The 21,404-nt window shown below is 36.6% G+C and overlaps 1 protein-coding gene across 1 annotated transcript in view; it reads right to left on the reverse strand.

Annotated features, from left to right (window-relative positions):
* Window positions 1-6,005: 6,005 nt before the first annotated feature.
* The window catches only part of LOC124619607 (transmembrane protein 68), a 123,323-nt gene continuing 107,924 nt past the window's right edge, over window positions 6,006-21,404 (reverse strand). Inside the window, exons 5-7 of the mRNA XM_047146110.1 lie at window positions 18,357-18,550; window positions 8,090-8,293; window positions 6,006-6,892 (exon numbers count right to left, since the gene is read on the reverse strand). Of these exons, the coding sequence (XP_047002066.1) occupies window positions 6,782-6,892; window positions 8,090-8,293; window positions 18,357-18,550 (509 nt within the window). The 3' untranslated portion in view covers window positions 6,006-6,781. The remainder of the gene's footprint in view (window positions 6,893-8,089; window positions 8,294-18,356; window positions 18,551-21,404) is intronic.

The following is a 21,404-nucleotide window of genomic DNA, read 5'->3' on the forward strand; positions in this document are numbered from 1 at the left end:
TTTGTGTCAAAAAAATAATCCACTGTAGCACAAGACAAGTACCATTTTATTTGCAAGCTAAACTTCTGAGTCACTTTTACAAGGTGAGCCACTTAAAGATTTTTTTGTATTTCTAAGTGCCATTGCTTCTGTACTCAGAAAGCCAAACAGACTAATTGATGCAGGTAAAATGATAATTGATGATGGTCCTTATGGAGGAAACTAACATACAAAGAATGATATTAAAACAATATGTATCTAGGTTGGGAGGTGCATAAAAGGGAATATGTAAAAGCACTTTTCTTTACATGATGTAGTTTTGGTAATAACAATATCACTTTAATGATCAGCCATCATTTACCACATGGTTAAATCAAACAATGGAAACTCCAAGTGGGAATATTAACAATATCATGAAAAGGATAGATTGTTGCTCACCACAAAGATGACCCACTGAGTTGCGTGTAACAGTGTGCCTGTCTTACATGAGGTTACATAGACTGTACTACATTTAAGATTTCGTACATAGTTCTATGGTTTATTATGTGACTACTCTTCCCACTTACAGCCCCCACACCCCGCCATTTTATGAAGTACTTCACTTTCTACATCCCAGGTGTGATTCACCATTCTGAAAGACTTTGATGTACACTTTCATTTTTTCTCAGCTTGTTTTTAATGTTTTCAGATAAATTCATGAGGAATAACATACAATAAATCTCACTGAAATGAGAAGTAACCCAAAAAATGGGGCCATGAATTATATAAATCATATTAGGATACTGTATCAATAGAAGTTGATCGAATTACATCAAATATGAACAGTGAATGTTAACCACACTAGTTAGTAACAAAAGACCAAAAACTTTCTTGTTCTGGCAAACAGCAATGAAGCTTTATAAATATATCCAATGACACACTTGGTTAAAGAAATGTAAGGGCAAAATCAATGTAAAGCTTTCCCATATAAAATGTGAAACACAACAACTTACCATATCCCTGAATTAACAAAGAAAACTTCTTCATCTAACCTTTGCTAGTATTTAACATTCCAATAACAATATAGAATGTACAATAACTATTTAAATCAGGAGCAGCAGTAACAATTGCTGGGGAGTCTGAATGACTAAAAATTCCTATGATAGCAAACAAGGAGTTTGACTGGAAGGAACAGGGACATTACTTGTTGAAGATTCCACCATACTTTAGAAGAAGGTGTTAAACACACATTTGGAACTGGTTTTTATGTCAGAAATGACAGTGTATCAAACTTAAAAAATTTTACAGCACAGTGAATCCAGGAATTTCTGTACTCTTACTTGATTTGCTATATCACATTTCACTTTTGTTGACTGTCACGCACCTACATAGGATAGTACACACTAGAAGAAAGATACTTTCTATGTAGAGCTGGAAGACATTGTGGAAGCTGTCCTGAAAGCTAATATTAGAATCCTCATTGACAACTATAATGCCTAAGTTGTGAAAGGGCTGTGTTTTACTTCAGTCGTCTAAGTTTTCATAGACTTCGTGATAATTTTAATAACAATGGAACAAGGTTTGTCAATTTTTCTACATGATATGGCATATTTGTGAGCAGCACTAAAAACCTCCACAAAGATACATATAAAGGCACATAAGTATCTTCATATGGAAAAACTGTCAAACACATAAATCACATAGCAATCAAAGCTGAAGCTAAGAGCCAGATTACAAATGTCAGAAGTTCATGTGTAGTTGAAAGCAGATTTGAACATTTCTTAGTGAAAAGTAGCTTTTCTAAAATCAGTGAAGAGGAGTGATCTAAAGAAACTGCAGTATTCTGATGTAGTTAAACAAACCCAAGAAGGAAGTAGAAATGATCTGCAATTAAGATTCAAAACAGTTTTGTCATATTGACTTATGCAGAAGAGCAGGGTGCAGAACAACAATGGAAAGGTATTAAGAGTGTATTCATATGTGGGGAAGAGTCAGTAATCAAACAATAAGTAGTGACGAAAAGGAGTGGTTTAAGCAAATCTGTGAGAACGCAGCTGGAAATAGGAAGCAAGTCAATGAAAAATTAAACAGTGTCCAATTTTTCAAAGCAGCATTTGAGAAAATGCATACAGGCACACTTTCTGCACCAAGGAGAAAGAAAAATATCTCTTCAAAGTGTAATACATGATGCAGATGAAGATTTTTCTGAGATACGTTAGCAACGATGTTTACAGAAAGATATCCTTTCTAAGAACAAATCACAAATCTATTGTGAAATTCATATAAAAACACTAAACTAGAGGTGTCAACAAATGACTCTTAGATTGCAAATACATGAAAGGAGTGCTTCAGCAATCTACTGAACTGCCCATTCTCAACAACACTGTTTTCTTTTCACAACGAGCACACCATGCACTCTCAGTATGAACCATCAACAGTGGAAGAGATGAAACCAAGCAAGATATGAATCAGCAAGTGGTATTCAATTAGAAATCATCCATAAATGTGGTGAAGACATAATTTTGAGAATCCACAAGTTAATAATCACTTAATGTATGAATAGCTTTCACGAGACTGCAAAACTGCTTTTACCCCATTCAGTCATACTGGAACTACTGGGGTATTGCATTGCTCATTATTTATTATAAATTATTTTCAAAGTCCTTTTTAGGTTGAATTAAGCCCCTAGACCCAATAATTATAGAAGAATATCATGGTGGATTTCACAAAGGGAGATCTACAACTGACTAGATCTTTTCTGTATGGCACATTATGAAGAAAACATAGGAATTACATATACTTTTTTTTTGATTTCAAGAAAGTATATGATAGCATCCACTGAGAGAGTATGATCAAATGTTTAGAGGGATATGATTTCAATAAAAAGTGTGTGAACTTTACAAAAGTACACCTGGCTGACAATTCAGTCAGAATCATAATAGTGAATTAGACAAGAAAGGAAAACACTGTCCAAACAGATCTTTATGGCCCAATGGATGTGGATATGGTGGGGCATGTGGTCAGCACACTGCTCTCCCGGCCACTGTCAGTTTTTGTGATCAGTCCCGCTATTTCTCAATCAAGTAGCTTCTCAGTTGGTGGAATTAGGTGACAAGAGGATTAAAAAATCAAAATTGGGTTACAACAGGTTGACAGTCTTTCCCCTGTACTATTCAGTTTTGCTTTGTACTTGATTATGAAAGAGAATGTCTAAAAAGTTCAGAAGAATTCAGATAGGAAATGAGAGCATTAAGTGGGTTGAGTATACCAATGACTTACAGTTACTGTCTAACTTAAGGAAAAAACTACAGGTAGAAGTGGCTCAGACACTGAAATCAGGTGCAAGTAAATTAAGACTACAAAAAAGAATACAGGAGGCTAATTATGGTCAGAAATGGATCCTTGGAAGCATTTCTACATTTCTGAACTGCAGGCAGATCTTACTCCCACATCCAAGAATTGAAATATCAGGTGCTATATTCAGACAGGAACACTCCAGCCAAGTTGGAACAGAGGCAAGATTACAAGCTGCCAACCACTGCATATTGTGACCTCCATCATCATTTTCAAAAGTCTGTCAACACATTTTAAATTAAACATATAAAAAAAGGTATCCAAAGCTGCACTATATGGATTTACTACCTGAAGCACCAAGTAACAATAGCTGTCAGTGTTTGAAAGAAAGGTGCTTTTTTAAACTGTAGGATCTGTTGCTGATACACAGAGTGAAGAATCTGTCACAATGCTGAACTCTACATAATGTACAATCAGCCAAACATTGGAGCTGTAACAAAAATACAATGTCTACAGTCAGCAGGATGCACTGTTTGCTTGCTAGAAGCAAGAAAATTCAGTGAACAAAATTAATATTAACTGTCAAAATGACTGGAACCAGTTCTGTGGCAAGACCCCAAACATAGTGGATGGATGGCTTTCGAAAGATCTGCAGTAAGTTGGACTGCTGGTTGAGTCATAGCATGAGCAATGACCAGACACCACTGGGGGCAATCACTCAAGAAGGTGCATGGTCCACAGGACCTGATCACGATAGTTCACACTAGTACATGGAAACAGAACAGATTATGTCTGTCTGACTTGTTTCAGAGAAAGAAATCAGTCAGTGCCACATATAAGGAATCATTACATTATTCACTTCAGGTGAATTCATACAAACAATAGGGAGCCTGCACAAGAAACCATGTACATAATCTTGATCATGTAGTGTTTCCTAAGCTTATTAACCGATTAATGCCCACATTGTGTTTTAACATATGTTACACATTTGTTTTGATTTTACTGTCACCACTAGATAGAACAGTGTAGACTGCTTACAATTGTTTTTGTGGACATCCTGCAGATGCTGCTCCATAACAATGGTATTCCCAGTGAAACGAAAATACCATAATGGCACAGTAAGTCATTTCCTCTTAGTATTACTGTGAACTGGCAAAATAATGTGTAATAGGTAAGAATTTTATCCTATACTGAAGCTGCTTATATTAATACTAATGTTTGGCTTGTTCTTGTTTTAGTATTACTCACAGAAACAATTGAACACTATGTTGTTTCTGGTTATAAAAGCTTTTTCTAGGCTTCAGTAATACAATAATACATTGTTGTATGATAACTGTCGCTACCTTTATACCTAACTCAGTTAAAATTCCTTTTTTTACTTTTTGGAGTACAATATTTGATGCAATTGCTTGCAGAGGTCATTTTGCAAAATTCTTAGGTAGTATACTTTATTGGCATGTAAAATGAATACTATTATAATCCAGATGATCCTCAAAATGCAGAAGAGATTCTAAAAATGCTTGAGAGCCTCAGTGATGAAAATAATATCAGCGGTGGAATAGAATGAGCAGTTGAGCTGGATTTAGTCCTCCTTCCACCACATGATGGAAATGATTCTGAATGTAATGATGCTCCTAGTGACGAAAGACACATTAGTTTCAGTGTCATTGGTACAGGAGACCTTTTGCAGCGAATGGAAATGCAAGCCATTGCAGAAGGAAACAGGAATGATGTTGTTGAGCAGCCTGTGACAGACAGGGACAATGAGGATAACAACACACCACCAGAGCAATCAAAGAAACTGAATACTATGAATGTTGGCAGTCAAGTAGATTTCACATAAATGCCTTTTCTTGCAGCTGAAATGAAGCAGTTTCATAAGATGCCTATAGACACATTCAAAGAAGTTTTTAATGAAGAATTTATGGAGTACATCTGTAAAGAGAGAGTCAAATATGATACTCAGAAAGGATGTTTAGACTATCAACGTTCTCCTGATGAATTACATAAATATTTTGGCATTCTTATTCTTGCAAATTACAATACAGCCCCTTTTAGATGAATGTATTGGGAAACAAGGGCAGATATTTACAACTGTCTTGTAAGTAATTCACTCAGTTGAAACAGGTTTGAAAAAATCCATCACTTTCTACATTTTCAAAGATAACACTACTACAGATCCAAGTAATAAAATGTAGAAAATTGATCCTCAACACCATATTTCTGCAACACGTTCAGCCAATAGGGCAGTTTTCTCTTTAGATGAAGCCAGGGAGTCCTACTGTGGACATAACAGAATGAAACAATTCATAAGGGGAAAACCTATTTGTCACGGATACAAGTTATGGTGCCTTGCAGCATCTGAGGGCTATGTTGTGAAAATCAGTCCACACACACTGGTGCTGGTGACAAAGCAGGAGGAAAAGTATCGGGAACTCAAATAACAGAAAAAAAATGTGTACATTTTTTCTTCCTCCTCATTCTGTTTTCTTTGTTAACACGTATTTCTACTACTGAGTAGTTTTTCATAGTAATTTCAACGGCTTACTGCTGGATGTAATCATGCAAAATAGACTATATACCAGAGTCTCATTTCTCTATCTTAATTTTTTGTCATGCAGTTCCACACTGTAATATCACATTTCACAGTTTAAGATTTCATTTTTATTGTTTATGCCATTCTTGAATGTACACTATTTCAGACACCTACAAGCTCTTTTTACACATTTTTTAAATGAATTTTGGACATGATAATCTCATTTGATTCCAATACTTCAAGGACAAAAGGCTATTCACCAATTAATTTTTAATCAATATTAATGAACCATTCATTAGACAACATAATTGTAATTTGTATTACTAATCATCAAAATCAATTTGATGTTAGCTTCATCATGAATACATCACAAAATTACTTTTTGTTGTGTGAATACTTCAAGAGACAATTGCTTTAGGGCAGCAAATAAATTATAAGAACATGTATAAATGAAAAGCAGGAGCTTTGCTTCTTTGTTTTAAGATGCATAGCTATGCATTTCTTGTATTTTTGTTACATCAATGATGAAGCAAAATACTGTTTCCGAAACATGTATTACACATAGAAGAATATAATGTTTAAATCAAGCTCATGAAAAATCTACACCACTGACACAAAGAGAGGGGAAAAAGTGCTAAAATGTAAACATTCATCACCTGATAGAAAAACTCAATGATCATCCTTTCTTTATGATAAAACAAGACATGTAAGACCAGCTTACACCAGTTCCAAAAATAATATAAATTAAATCAAGCACAGTGTTTCCACACACATCAAATTAAGATCAGGCTCTTTTATATATTTCTAATGCACGAGTTAGTGTGAAAATAACACATCACAATGAGAATTAATTATAATTCATAAAAACACCACCAATGAAGAGTTGCCTCTTTCTCATTTTTTTAGCATTTATAAATGGCAGTAAGTAGATATAATACTCCATCGTTGTTCAAAATCTGTCACTAATCCACTGCAAATAGAAAAGAAAAGGTATTATGTTTCTTTTTCTTTAGGCGTTTCATAAACTCGTTCCTTTAGTGCCCTTAAAATACTTCCAGGTGTCCGCTGGTGCTTCCGGATAAGATCTTCCAAAGCAGAAGCTATCTGTAGAGAAACCAAATCAGCAATTACCAAAAAGAACAACTATAAACTTACGACTTACATGCAGCATGAAAAATGCTGCAGAAATGTGTTGTTTACTTAGAAATTTAGGCATACAGATTTTTTCAAACATAATAATTGTTTCTAAATTTAGTACTTAACCTATTAGAAACCAAAGAATTTCCAACAACTTAAATAACTCCTTTCGTATTCCCAGACTAATAAATTATAGCTAGAACATTATCATAACAATAATAAGTTGAGATAGCATTGATTTTTCTGTAAAACCACACAAAATATAGTAAACTAGATAAAAGAATCCTTAAATGGCATTAAACACAACTCTCAAACAGAAAATTTGAAAACAGAAAGTTCATTACATTTGTTCCAGAGCTAGCAAACATAACATAACATAAAATAACATAACATAACATAAAATAACATAACATAACATAAAATAACATAACATAACATAACATAACATAAAATAACATAACAAAACATAAAATAACATAACAAAACATAAAATAACATAACAAAACAATGGAAATTCCTGGTAGCAATATCAACAATTTAGGAAAAGATAGATTGCTACTTAGTGCAAAGATGACCTCTTATTGTAAAGATAACTTATTAAGTTGCAGACAGACAGAATTATAAGACACTTAGGCATAAGCTATTAGCCACAGCCTTCATCACAAAATGAGGAATACACACAATTTATTCACACAAGCAAGCAAGCCTCATGCACACATGACTGCTAACTCCAGCAGCTCGAGCCATAATGCAACAACATGTGGGACAGAAACAGCAATCTGAAGAGGGTAGGGAAGGGGAAGGGGAAGGGACAGCAGTGCAAGGGTAGGGGGAGAGAGGAGTGCTTTCTGGTGGAATGTGCAGGACCTAGTGCCAAAAGGTGCAGTGCCAGGAGGTTATGGACCAGGGAGGTGGGGAAAACCGAGTGAAATGCAGTAAGTAGCAGTCTATCTTTTTCCTACATCATTGGTAACAAACTTAGTTGTGACAACAGAAACAAATCTCCATTTATATGGAAGGGCAGAGTTCTTTCTGAATAGGTGTCTTTTACACAGAGAAAGTCTCTCTATTGGATAAAAATAACCATTGAAACAATATTTAAGTGATATTTCGTATTTGTGCCCCAAAGAAAAATTCACTTGACACTTAAATAATTCAATTTACCTTAGCCTGCAGTTGTTCTGGTGTGAGGCTGCCATCATATGGTATTGGTTTACCAATGTGGGTTTTAAGCTTAACAGGAAATCCCCCATATATGGGAACAAGAGGGAACCTTGTGATGTTGTATAGTCTCAACCAAAGACGACCACCAAGACCAATACTGCGAAATGCTTCCCTCAAGTTCTGTGTGAACATTGGGATAACTGGCTGCAAAAAATAAATTAAATAATTTTATTTACATTTGTCTCACATTCTCCATGTGATACCCTGTTCATAAAATGCAGTGGATGGGGTCAAGATAAGCACTTACCAATTAGCGAAGGTATGCACAGTGGATAAATGGGCAAATAAGAATTACAGCCCATTGGAGTCTCAATGCCAAGAGAGGACTATCCATTTGGCAGTGCAGGATTATATTACCAAGCTTGATGTTATTGTGAAGGTAAATAGCACTATCCATGAAAAGGGCCATACAATTTTTAAAATTTTGTTTAAGAGGGAGGATGGGATGTACGCTTTTGGGATAGAGATGGAAAACCATCATACATCATGGCAGATTGACACTTTGGCAGGATAATGCGGATATGTGAGCAGCGATCTATGGCTTTTTGCTGATGATGCTGTTGTGTACGGAAAGGTGTTGGCGTTAAGTGACAGGAGGAGGATACAAGATAACTTGGACAAAGTTTCGTGGGTGTGATGAATGACAGATGACTCTCAATGTGGAAAAATTTAAGATAGTGCAGATGAGTAGGAAAAATAATCTCAATGTTTGAATACTGCATTGGTAGAATACTGCTTGATACAGTCATGTCATTTCAATATCAGGGCATAATGTTGCAAAGTGATATGAAATGGAATGAGCATATAGGGATGATAGCAGGAAAGGTGAATGGTTGAATTTGGTTTATTGGAAGAATTTTAGGAAAGTGTAGTTCATCTGTAAGGGAAACCACATAAAGAAAACTGGTGTGACCCATTCTTGATTACTGCTCAAGTGTTTGGGACCCCCATCAGATCAGGTTACAGGAAGACATTGAAGCAACTCAGAGGTGGGCTGCTAGATATGTTATTGGTAGGTTTGATGAACATGCAAGTATTGCACAGATGCTTTGGGAACTCAAATGGGAATCACTGAATGGAAAGCAACTGTGTTTTTGAGGAACACTAATCAGAAAATTTAAAGAACCAGAATTCAAAGCTGACTGCAGAGCAATTCTACTGCCAGAATGAAATTTTCACTCTGCAAGGGAGTGTGCGCCGATATGAAACTTCCTCTACCAGCACTTGCCCCCCCGAAATGCAAAGATCCCGAGTTCGAGTCTCAGTCAAGCACACAGTTTTAATCTGCTAGGAAGTTTCAATTCTACTGCCACAAACGTACATTCTCCATAAGCACCACGAAGGTAGACAAGATATATTAGGGCTCGTACAGAGGCATATACACAGCTGTGTTTCCCTCTCTCTATTTGTGAGTGGAATAGGAAAGGAAATGACTTAATGATACTAGGTACCCTCCGCCACACTCCATATAGTGGTTTATGGAGTATGTATGTGGATATTGATAAGTGGAGAAAAGCTGCCATATCTCACATGGAACTTAAAACTTTATATTTCATTTGATTTAGTTAACCTTCTGAATTATTTAATGTACAAAGATGAAACTGGCATCAAGGTGTTCTTAAAGAACTTGATTCTGTTTTCCTCATAGACTTATTTACAGCAACAAATTTTTAAGTTGATGTAAAGAATGCTTACAAAAATGCATTTCCTGACAAAGTTAGTGATTTTCTGACAAATGGGAAACTTTTTTGTCACTGAAACTAAGAGTATATATTACACAAACAAAATCTTAAGAATAAATCATATTTTCATCAGCTCTGATGTAGAACTGTGTCACAGAGTTCTAACGTGAGGTAATCTGAGTTACTGTGATACATAATGCTTCTTCCAGTTGCAAGTGAAGAGCTCTCATAGTTGCAGGAATTATTATTTTATTTTTTGTGTGTTGTTTGATGCTGAACAATATCAGAAGCCAGGGTGTTAACAGTTATGAGTGGAAATGTTGAACACTGTTCCCTCGAGGGGGGGGGGGGGGGGGGGGGAGAGGGGGTGAGGAGGGGGAGAGCTATGTGAAGTGGTCAAGAGAAAGTGTTTGCATTTTGTGAATCTATTTTGAGAAAGAAAACTTTAATGGAAGCTTGTTTGTCTTCATTAACAAGGCGGTTGAAAGAGCTGCTGCTGCTTTAAATATAAACAAAAACACTTCAGTACTGTAAAGGCAGACAAGGATACGTATGAGAATGAAAAGAAAGCTGGAAAATCATTGAACAGGAAAACTTGGGAATACACTGTACAGGTCAGCGGATTACCAAAATAGCTTATTTGCTGGGAATATAATATATTACGTTTATGATTATACTGCAGAAAGGAATATGTGACACTTAACAAATTATTGATCATGCTTAAGGAAGCAAGTATACTGAAGAGCCAAAGAAATTGGTACATCTGCCTAATATTGTGTAGGGCCCCTGCGAGCACACAGAAGTGCTGCAACACAACGTGGCATGGACTCAACTAATTTCTGAAGTAGTGCTGGAGAGAACAGATACCACAAATCCTGCAGGGCTGTCCATAAATCCTTAAGAGTACGAGGGGGTGGAAATCTCTTGTGAACAGCACATTGCAAGACATCCCAGATATGCTCAATAATGTCCATGTCTGGGGACTTTGGTGACCAGCAGAAGTGTTTAAGTGCAGAAGAATACTCCTGGATCCACTCTGTAGCAATTTTGGATGTGTGGGGTGTCGCGTTGTCCCGCAGGCATTGCCGAAGTCTGTTGGTAGGCACAATGGATGTGAATGGATGCAGATGATCAGACAAAATGCTTATGTACGTGTCATGTCACATGTCAGAATCATATCTAGACATATCAGGGGTCCCATATCACTCCAACTGCACACACACACCACACCATTACAGAGCCTCCACCAACTTTAACAACAGTCCCCTGCTGAGATGCAGGGTCCATGGATTCATGAGGTTGTCTCCATACATGTACACATCCATCTGATCGATACAATTTCAAATGAGACTCATCCAACCAGGCAATATGTTTTCAGTCATCAACAGTCCAATATCAGTGTTGAGTACCAGACGAGGTGTAGAGCTTTGTGTTGTGCAGTCATCAAGGGCACACGAGTGGGCCTTTGGCTCCGAAAGTCCATATTGATGATATTTCATTGAATGGTTCACATGCTGAGATTTACTGATGGCCCAGCATTGAAATCTACAACAATTATTGGTGGGGTTGCACTTCTGTCACGTCGAACGATTCTCTTCGGTCGTCGTTGGTCCCATTCTTACAGGATCTTTTTCCGGCCGCAGCAATGTCAGAGATTTGTTGTTTTACCAGATTCCTGATATTCATGGTACACTCGTGAAATGGTCGTACGGGAAATATCCCCACATCATCGTTACCTTGGTGGTGCTGTGTCTCATCGCTCGTGCGCCGACTATAACACCATGTTCAAACTCACTTAAATCTGATATCCTGTCATTGTAGCGGCAGTGAATGATCTAACAACTGCGGCAGACACTTGTTGTCTTCTATAGGCATTACCGACCGCAGTGCCTTATTCTGCCTGTTTATACATCTCTGTATTTGAATATGCATGCCTATACCAATTTCTTTGGCACTTCATTGTATCTTTCAAAACATTCACATGAGATAATTCACAGCTCTGGGCAACCTGAACTTTCATGGTTGACATCTCTCTGGACATAAGCTATTGATGGAGAGAGAAGATGTAACTGCGTGGCTGATGACAAATCAGTTTCATTATGAGAAACAGATTTCTGAGTTTATAGCTAATCTATTATTACATTTTCTGACCAACCACACAGTTAAGTCTTCTCTATCCATCAATATCTTATGTCCAGAGAAATGTCAGCCATGAAAGCTCAGGTTGTGCAGAGCTGTGAATAATCACATCTGAATGCCTCGAAAGATACCTGCTTCCTTAAGCATGATCAATAATTTGTTAAGTGCCTCATATTCCTTTCTGCAATATAATTATAAACTTAATATATAACATTCCCAGCAAATAAGCTATTTTGGTAATCCACTGATCTATACAACTTTATCCCACGTTTTCATTTTCGACGATTTTCCAGCTTCCTTTTCCTACTAATACATTTCTTTGCCAATCCTTACAGTATTGTAGTGTTTTTGTTTGTATTCAAAGCTGTATCAGCTCTTTCAACCACCTTGTTAAAGGAGATATATGAGGTTCCATTGAAGTCTTCTCTCTAAAAGTAGACACACAAAACAAAAAACTTTTCTCTCAATTACTTCATATGGCAATCCCCTAATTGAATGGTGTTCAGTGTTCCCACTCATACCATCTAGCACACCTGCTTCTGACACTGTTCAGCATTACACAACAAACAAAAACTAAAAGAAAGACTCCAGGAACCATACTAAATGAAAACAAAAAGAGTCACAGTGCCCAACAAATGACGAGGACAGGAAGGTGCCTCAACCTCAAGGAAACAGGAAGGAAGGAAAATTTGAGTTTAATGTTCCATTGACAGTGTGGTCATTAAAGATGAAGCACAAGCTCGCATTAAGGATTTGGAAGGAAATAAGCTGTGTCATTTTGACAGGAACCATCCAGGCATTTACCTGGAGTGATACAAGGAAATCACTAAAAACCTAAATCTGGATGACTGGTGGAGATTTGAACCATGGTTCTCCCAAATACAAGTCCAGTGTGCTAACCACTGTGCTACCTTACTCAGTCAACTTTAACCATAATGCAGATTAGAAGTGGTGGTGTAGAGAAGGTTTGGCAATTGTGATTGTTGGCCACAGCCACTGGTCTCATGGGATTGGCTGAATGTGTACCATGCTCCCATGTGATCTTCGCCCCACTGCATCCTAGTTAGTAGTAATTTAACAGTATTTTGAACAGAGTACAGTCCTAAAATACAACCACACCTTCCATCAGAACTTCAACTATCTCTCATTCTGTCCCAAGATGAGGGATATCCTTTCCTCCGAAGTGGTATTCAATCACTCTCACCATATGCAACACCCTAAGTCCATCCCCTAGCCACTACCGTTCCAATGTTGTACCCAATACCGTATTTACTCGAATCTAAGCCGCACTTTTTTTCCGGTTTTTGTAATCCAAAAAACTGCCTGCAAAGTAAGCGGAAATTCTGAAAAATGTTGGTAGGTGCCGCCACGACTAACTTCTGCCATCGAATATATGTAGGCATACTTTGCAGGCACAAAGATAAATACTGGCGCCAAAACCTCTGTGTCAGTAAATAAATTAAAAAAAAAATGTAGAAAAATGTAAACATTATGCCATGTATTCTTTCATGTTTGCTACTATCTCATTTAAATCCTGTCTGCCTAATGAACTATGAAACTAGAGTGAGACAACAGCAAACGCGGAAGAATATAAATATCATGTCATGTTTATGTTCATATTATTCTTATGCTGAATAGCGACACATTCAGAAATGAAGAACGGTAACTAACAAGATTTTTAAATTTAAGATGACTAATTTCTGTGCAGAATGTAATGTACTAAAGAAGCGTCTGCAAAGATTTTCAAACGGAGAAAAATTTTCGCTAAACTCTCGTTCAGAACATCATCTACAGTCTATTATTTGGTTCTTGTTGATCATTATCAAAGAAAGCAACAGTGTAAGTAACAACAAATAGCAGTCTTTTGCCATTGTTTCACTTATGAGATAATTGTTCCTTTTCTTTTTCTTTTTTATTGTAAGCCACGGTACCATGCACAAAAACAAGCAATGCTGTGAGAGGCGACAGGTCATGAGCACTCAGTATCAGAATGCGACAAACAATGCACGACACAGTACAATAATGCGTTTTCAGCTTAAAGTGACAAACACCTATAACAAAGAGAACGACACTTATCAGATCTTAGCAAAATAAGCAATCGATTCAAACCAGATGAAGCACGTGAAAAAGGAAGGGTACCCGTATAAATATGGGCAGAGCGCCTGACACATGGCAATGGCTACTTGGTAAAGCTTAAGTGTTAAACTTACGACTCGACCCAAACTACTGTACCTGTATTCAAAAAGATTTCGGGCTTGCAGCCGGTTGTCGTGGTAGCTGTGTATTCATCCATTCAACCTCAGTTGTGTTTCATGTTACAACGGACCGACTTTGTTTCGGTTTGGAGGGGTGGTCGAAAACTTTTCTCTCACCTTGAATTTTGAGTCTCAAATTTCAGGAGCGGCTTAGATTCGGGAAATTTTTTTTTTCCTCGATTTTGAGTCTCATTTTCCAGGTGTGGCTTAGATTCGAGTGCGGCTTAGATTCGAGTAAATACGGTAGGTCATTCTCCATGGATGACCAATGTGCAAGCCTGTATCATACATCATACACCACTATCTATTCCATTCCAGTCATAGGCATTTCCTGTCTGGTCAAAGGCAGTGCAAAGGCAATCAGGTTTTATATCAGCTATCCTGTTAATACCTGGAAGTTTTTATGTTTGTATGATAAATAACCTGTTCTCTACATGCTGGTCACTGCCAAACTGTAGCTAATCACAAACTTGACCTGCCTTCAGTACCTGCTCCTCTGAATTGCATGCTCTCCGTTCTTACAACTACACTGGCCTCAATGTGTACTAGTTCTCTTTTGAGCCACTCCATACTGTCTCCCACATCCTAACCCTTTCTTCCCCTTCACATCAAACTTGACAGACCTGTACATGCTACTGCACAGGATCACTTTTTGCTACTATTGTTTGTAGGGACAAGCAAATTTTTGCGAAAACAACAATACAAAAATAACAGCTTTTAGCAAAAAATGCAAAATTGGTGATTTTTACAAGATATCACAAAATTTTAATCTTCCTGTTGAAAATGTTGAAAATCTGAAGATAGTAATTTCTTAATTTTTGTAATTGCTGGTTATTGAATGTTGAAATAGCATTTTGTCTTCTAATCTCCTCGAGGTTGAGGTTTGTGCATAATCTTAAAATGATAGTTCAGGAGGTTCATTTCACATTTAAATTGGCAAACCACAAAAAAATTAAAAAAAAAACATATTTGTAGAAGAAACAACACAGAATTTGTTGGAAGCAACATCGAATCGGGCAAAAGAGCACCGAATCGGGCAAAAGAGCACCGAATCGGGCAAAAGAGCACCGAATCGGGCAAAAGAGCACCGAATCGGGCAAAAGAGCACCGAATCGGGCAAAAGAGCAAATTTGTCAAAAACAACACCGAATTCTTGAAAACAACATGTAATTTGAGAAAACACTGAATTTCACAAAAAAACGAGTTTGGCAAGAAATAATGTGGGGAAAAAATACCAAATTTGGCAAAAAATTTCACAAAAAAAACACTGAATTTGGCAACAATCATGGAATCTGAAGAGGATCAACACCAAATCTAGAAAGTAAAGAAAAGAAAAAGAAAAAAAGTTATTTCACAATCATCATCACCAATTTTGGAAAAAAACAGTACCAAATTAGGCAAGAATCTGCACCGAATTTGGCAAAAAACAGCACCGAAAATGGCAAAAAAACAGTACCAAAAAGGCAATAAAACATCACTGAATTTCGAAAGATAACTCGAAATTTGATTATAAGACACCTAATTTGGTAAAAAGTAACACTTAATTGGACTTTAAATAAAACCTGATTTGGCAATAAATAAATAAATACAGACATCGAATAAGGCAAAAAAGACACGATGTCACAGCAGAAATTACAAATATGTTGGTAAAAATAACAATGAATCTGCCAAAAAAAGTAACAACATATTTGACAAAAAGTAACATCGAATTTGGCCAAAAATAACACTGAATTTTGCCACAAATTAAAACTATTTTTTCCTGTCCCTAATGATAAATGTTTAACTTTAGTGGAAATCTGTCCCCAAGGATTGAAGCACACCATACCTGGAACACTCTTTCATTTTTCCCGAATTTAGCTGCACAAATGAGCCAAACAATTTGGCACATGACCTAGTTACTTCCTATTTCATTAATTTTGCTACCCAAACCTATCTATCTTGATCCATACATGGAAAAGGTACCATAGACTATCACATCACTTTCTGCAAATTTCACTTCATCCACAACATACTCAAAGTTAATAAAGTTTGACAGGCATCTACTAGCTTCTTAAGACACCCTCTGGGGTGCCACATCACGTATTGCAGCTCATATAAAACCTTCCATCCCTCCTTAGACCAATGGCAGCATTGTTTGTTTCACACTGAGCAATGAGAGCCATTAGTTCTCGTATTGGTGGCTTTTCAGCAGCAGCAGCAACAACAACAACAACAACAACAACAACAACTTAAAAACCAAGTAGTATTGCCTTTTTCACAATGGTCTGAGCACGATAGTGCTTGATACCAATATGTTCCAAAATGCCATGCATGAAAATGTGATTTTTCAGGGGGTCATATCTTGCATTACATCTGTCAGAGAGATAAGGGGTCAAGTGCTTGGATAGCCCCTGGCCTAGCGACCATACGTATACCTACCAGAAGAATAAACACATTGTAGCTGTCCCTAAGTACAGGTTCAAACTTTAAACATTACACACTTCCTCCAGCCCAGGCAACTGAGGCTATAAAGAAACCACTTCTTCATGGGGCGCTTCCTGAATGAAAATACCAATTGTGGAGCTGTCCACTTCACTTCTATAATTTCTATTCAAAGCATATCATAATTTTTCCCACATGTTCTTAAGATGACATTCTTGGGGAACTTAGAGACTTTTATCAATATCATTATCCGTTACTGACATCCACAGGTTCAAAGTTGCTGTATTTATGCACATAATATACAGTCTGACACAAATGTAGTTTTAACTGATGTAGTGAACACATAGCAAAGGTTCTAAAGTCATAAAACTATGTTTTTAGTCAGCATTTATTCACCCATAAAACTTTATGATTCACTGTCTCGGTATAATGGCACCTCATGTCTATACAAATATGTGCAAAGTACTATTGCAGTGACAAAAACTGGGCTATAAAGTGTTTTAACATGCCTGAAAAGAACTTAAAATGACTGCCAAAAGTTACACAAAACTGAAATGATGCAAATTTAGTCAGATATTTTTAATAACATTTCCATTAAATCATAATCTGGGCATTTCTGATGAACTATTATTGATGAATGAAGTATTCAGAAAAAATTGTGTGTTACCCTAACACTATACATAATTATTTGTTGTTTATACATGTCAAAGTATGTCAATATATTGAAGTATATAAATAAAGTGTCAAATCTTTACTGACCTATAGAATTCATTTTATATAAGCAGCACATTCTGCTGTAGCAGGGAAAAGAAGGGAACCAGTGGCGAACCAGTATGTATGTATGTATGTATGTATCCATGCATGCATGCATACATACATACATACATAGGTACACACATACATACATACATACATCATGTTCCATAAATACCATCAAAGAAAATGGCCCTCTGAGGAGTGGTGTAAGTAAAGTTATGCATTGACACTAGCAACTACTGCAGGCTACTTCTGTAAAATATCTTAACTAATACTGACTAGTACTCATCAACTCATAACTAAGAGCATTACTTTCATATATCCAGTTAGTATGTGTTATTTGGTTTATGGCAATTGACACTGACTTTTAGTAACAGAATCATTTGGAAACTGAGGATGGTAAGAGATATGCATGCATGAATGAAGAGCATCCCTTAATGTACATTCTAAGCAATATTCAAGTTCTGAAAGCCTCATTTCAACCAAGAATCAAGACCTGGGAACCTTAAGTGCAGAAACAGAATCAGGAGAATGTACACACTTTTCTGTTCTGGACGGTTACAATCATAGACTAAGAATTAGGATGTGTAGAATTACATGTTTATGACAATTCTTGTATTAATTTTTATTTGTCTCATATATTTGAAGACTACTTTACTAATGTGCTGTTAAATGGCTGCTACATCTAAGCATGTTAACTCTTGAGTAAAATATGTATTCTATATTCACAATGGTTTATTCAGTCTGGATCTATGTAACATTCAATGCAAATAATGAAACAATGTACAACAATAGGTGTGCATACCTTATTTACCACTGAGAAAGAATGTTAAGGAAAATGGAAGACACTACCTATTTCTGGTAAGTGGTGCACTCTCATCTGATGACCTTTAATTAACTAAGTATGATGTCAGTAGTACAGTTACAAACACACACAGATATACACATATTTACCGCTTTGGCTTCAAGTGCAACTTTTGCAAAACCGAGTCTTTTCTTCCACATTAGTCTGTAGTATGAATCTCCAAACTGTGCTTCATACACACCGCCTGGTGAAATAGCAAGCAGGTTATTTTCCTTCAGTATATTAGCACATGTGTGCACTGTGCCAGGTATCACTCCCAGCACCTCAGATACAATTGTCCAACCTACAAAAAAAATTATACATCATAAAAATATTGATACACTTAATAAGGTACAATGTAGCAGACTTCAATACATATAATCCACTCTGCCAGTACTTTTGTTACCATATTAATATAGAATTATTTAATTTTTAAGTGCACACCTACATATCTAAACTCAAGACATTAACAAACAAACACACAAACACACACACACACACACACACACACACACACACACAAGCTGTTAAAGAACAAAAAATCATAACAAAAGAACAGAGAAGACATATGATGACTGATGATATTTCATAGTGAGGGATGGCACAACTATGTGTATTTTAAGCAAAGTTTGTCTTTACAGTCTCAGTTGTGTGACAAAATGCCTGATGACTAGTTTTTTGACAATAAAAATGATCATCTTCAGAATTAAGTGTTTACAATTGATGATAAGTCAACTCTAATAAAGAGCAGATGTATGTGGCTGGCTATTTCTTAGACTCTATGCCTGTTAGTATATGAGGAGGATACCACATCATAAGCAAATGATCACCAGCCTCTCCAGAGAATCTGAGAAAGGCTAGCTGTCTTCACCAAAGCAGCTAGCCACTTGCAAAAACTGAGTATTGCCTCTGAACCCTAACAGAAAGTATCACTTGTGGTGATATGAGTGATCATTTGAAGCTGGGTGCGTGCATCATGTTTAATCACCATTGACAGAGCCTCTTCCACATCCCGGACAAGGCCCATACAATCAGAGTGGACCTGCTCATTATTTACTTAAAAGGGTATATCACCTGCCTAACACTGGAGCTCCCAATGAGCAGCACACCCAGCCTCTACACTTGTCTGAAACATTGAGGAAGATCAGGCCCAGTATCGAAATACAAAATATCCAATGTTGTCTCAGATGTACTTCAACAAGTATCAGTGCACCAATGCAAAGCCAGTGCCTTGGCCACAGGGCAATACCACTTTGTTATGTATCACAGCTGAGTAGCAGTGCTTTCAAATACAATCTGCAATAAAAAATGTTGCAAAATTAGGAGAATATTACTGAAAAATTCGTATTCAGTATAATCATTAGCAACTGATACTACAAAAAGGAAATGTAAAATATTGCACATAGATAGATAAAATTTCTCAATATTGTTTACGCACACGATCAGCAACAAAACACCTGACACTCTAATATTGTTTTTCAGCTTACATCAGTGTTAACTAACTTAAAGCCAATGAGCTTTTAATAGTGACTTCTCCTCTGCCACTCCCAAGTGGAATGAAAACTGTATGTGATAGTTCTTAGATGATGATCTATCTATAAAAGTCTCACTAGACACTTAAGTTACTTTAACTCAACTCATCTGCATTAGATACAAATAAAATAAATTCTTAGAGACAATATTCCCTTCAGGGACCCAGTCAGAAATTGATTTTGTGTGAGAGAGGAAGGGTTCATATAAAGACAACCCATGCTATGGATGTCTTGCAGCAGAAGTGAGGTGAAGAAGAAATACTGATCCTGTGAGAAAAAAATAGTTCAGGAAACCCAAAAATAGCAACTGTAGAGGCCAAGAGTTTCACACATACCAGAAAGACTCCAGCATAAGCAGCTGCACATGAGTATTTAGATCTCTCCAGGAGATGTTCCTGAGGTGTGACATTCATTAAGGCAGCAGCACAGAACAAAACAGGTTCACTGGTATTGATACTTAGACAAAAAGTTCAGCAGAGGATATTTCACAAAAAAAATTATGTCTTGACTGGTGAGAGACAATATTAACCCAAAATCAAATACCATCTGATGCTTAGTGCTTCCTCATGAGGAGCCCACACAGCAAGATTAAGAGACGTCACCGCTGTGAGAACAAAAGGGATACCTCATTGTCATTGTAACTGTCTACTTGTCCTCTAGGCAATTTCTACACACTGAGTGCTGAACTGTAAGTAGCATGCTGCTTACATCAAGTCACGTCTTTTGGACTTTGAAGCACCTCAAGTGAAATTATATTTATGTCCTTTCGCATAACAACAAACCACAAATGCATGTTCAATACCCCTTCGTCAACTCTTAACCAAACAGTCGACCTTGAGCTACACTACAGATCAGTCCGTCACAACATCCTACATTCCAAAAACTAACACAAATGCAAAAGAAATACTCAGTGTAGGTATGATGTCATATGACACATCATCATTACACTATGAGACAAAATTCAACATGCAGTATTGGTAGATTCAGTTGACCATAAATGCAAGACTAGCAGTAATACCAGCCACTATTTTGCAGACTAAAAATTCACAAATACTACCCACCCCATTTACTTGATATGAAATCTTGTGGCTTCCTCTTTCCTATGACTGAAGAAAAGATGTAACTGCAGATATTTTCTTAAGCTGAACATAGTATATCAGTGCATCAAATGACATTCACCAAAAAAATCTACTAGAACCATTGGAGATGAAGGGAAAGGTGCATAAAGTTTTGTGGGAAATATTTTTATAGGCGTACTGAAAACATTTATTACAACAGGTTCACTAAGGACACTTTTAGCACAATTCTAATAAATGTTTTTAAAACCATATATGTACATGAAATCTGTTAAATCAGAACCGAGAACTAATATTTTAAGTAAGAGGGTACAACAAGTAAAGATACATGTTTATTCAAGATATTTCAATTTCTTCAAACATTTTAAGTCTTAACAGCATTTATAGCAAACAATATCTATCATTTACAACAACAGTACAAGAAATTAAAATGATTTTTTTCAGACTGTCTCTGTTTTGGCGCAAACTGGAACTCTGTATTCTGCTGCAACAAGCTCCCATCTGATACAAAAAAGAAATTGTGACTCCCTACCAACTCAAAAGATTATTA

Source organism: Schistocerca americana, chromosome 6 (assembly GCF_021461395.2).
Source record: "Schistocerca americana isolate TAMUIC-IGC-003095 chromosome 6, iqSchAmer2.1, whole genome shotgun sequence".
In the NCBI taxonomy this organism is placed as follows: domain Eukaryota; kingdom Metazoa; phylum Arthropoda; class Insecta; order Orthoptera; family Acrididae; genus Schistocerca; species Schistocerca americana.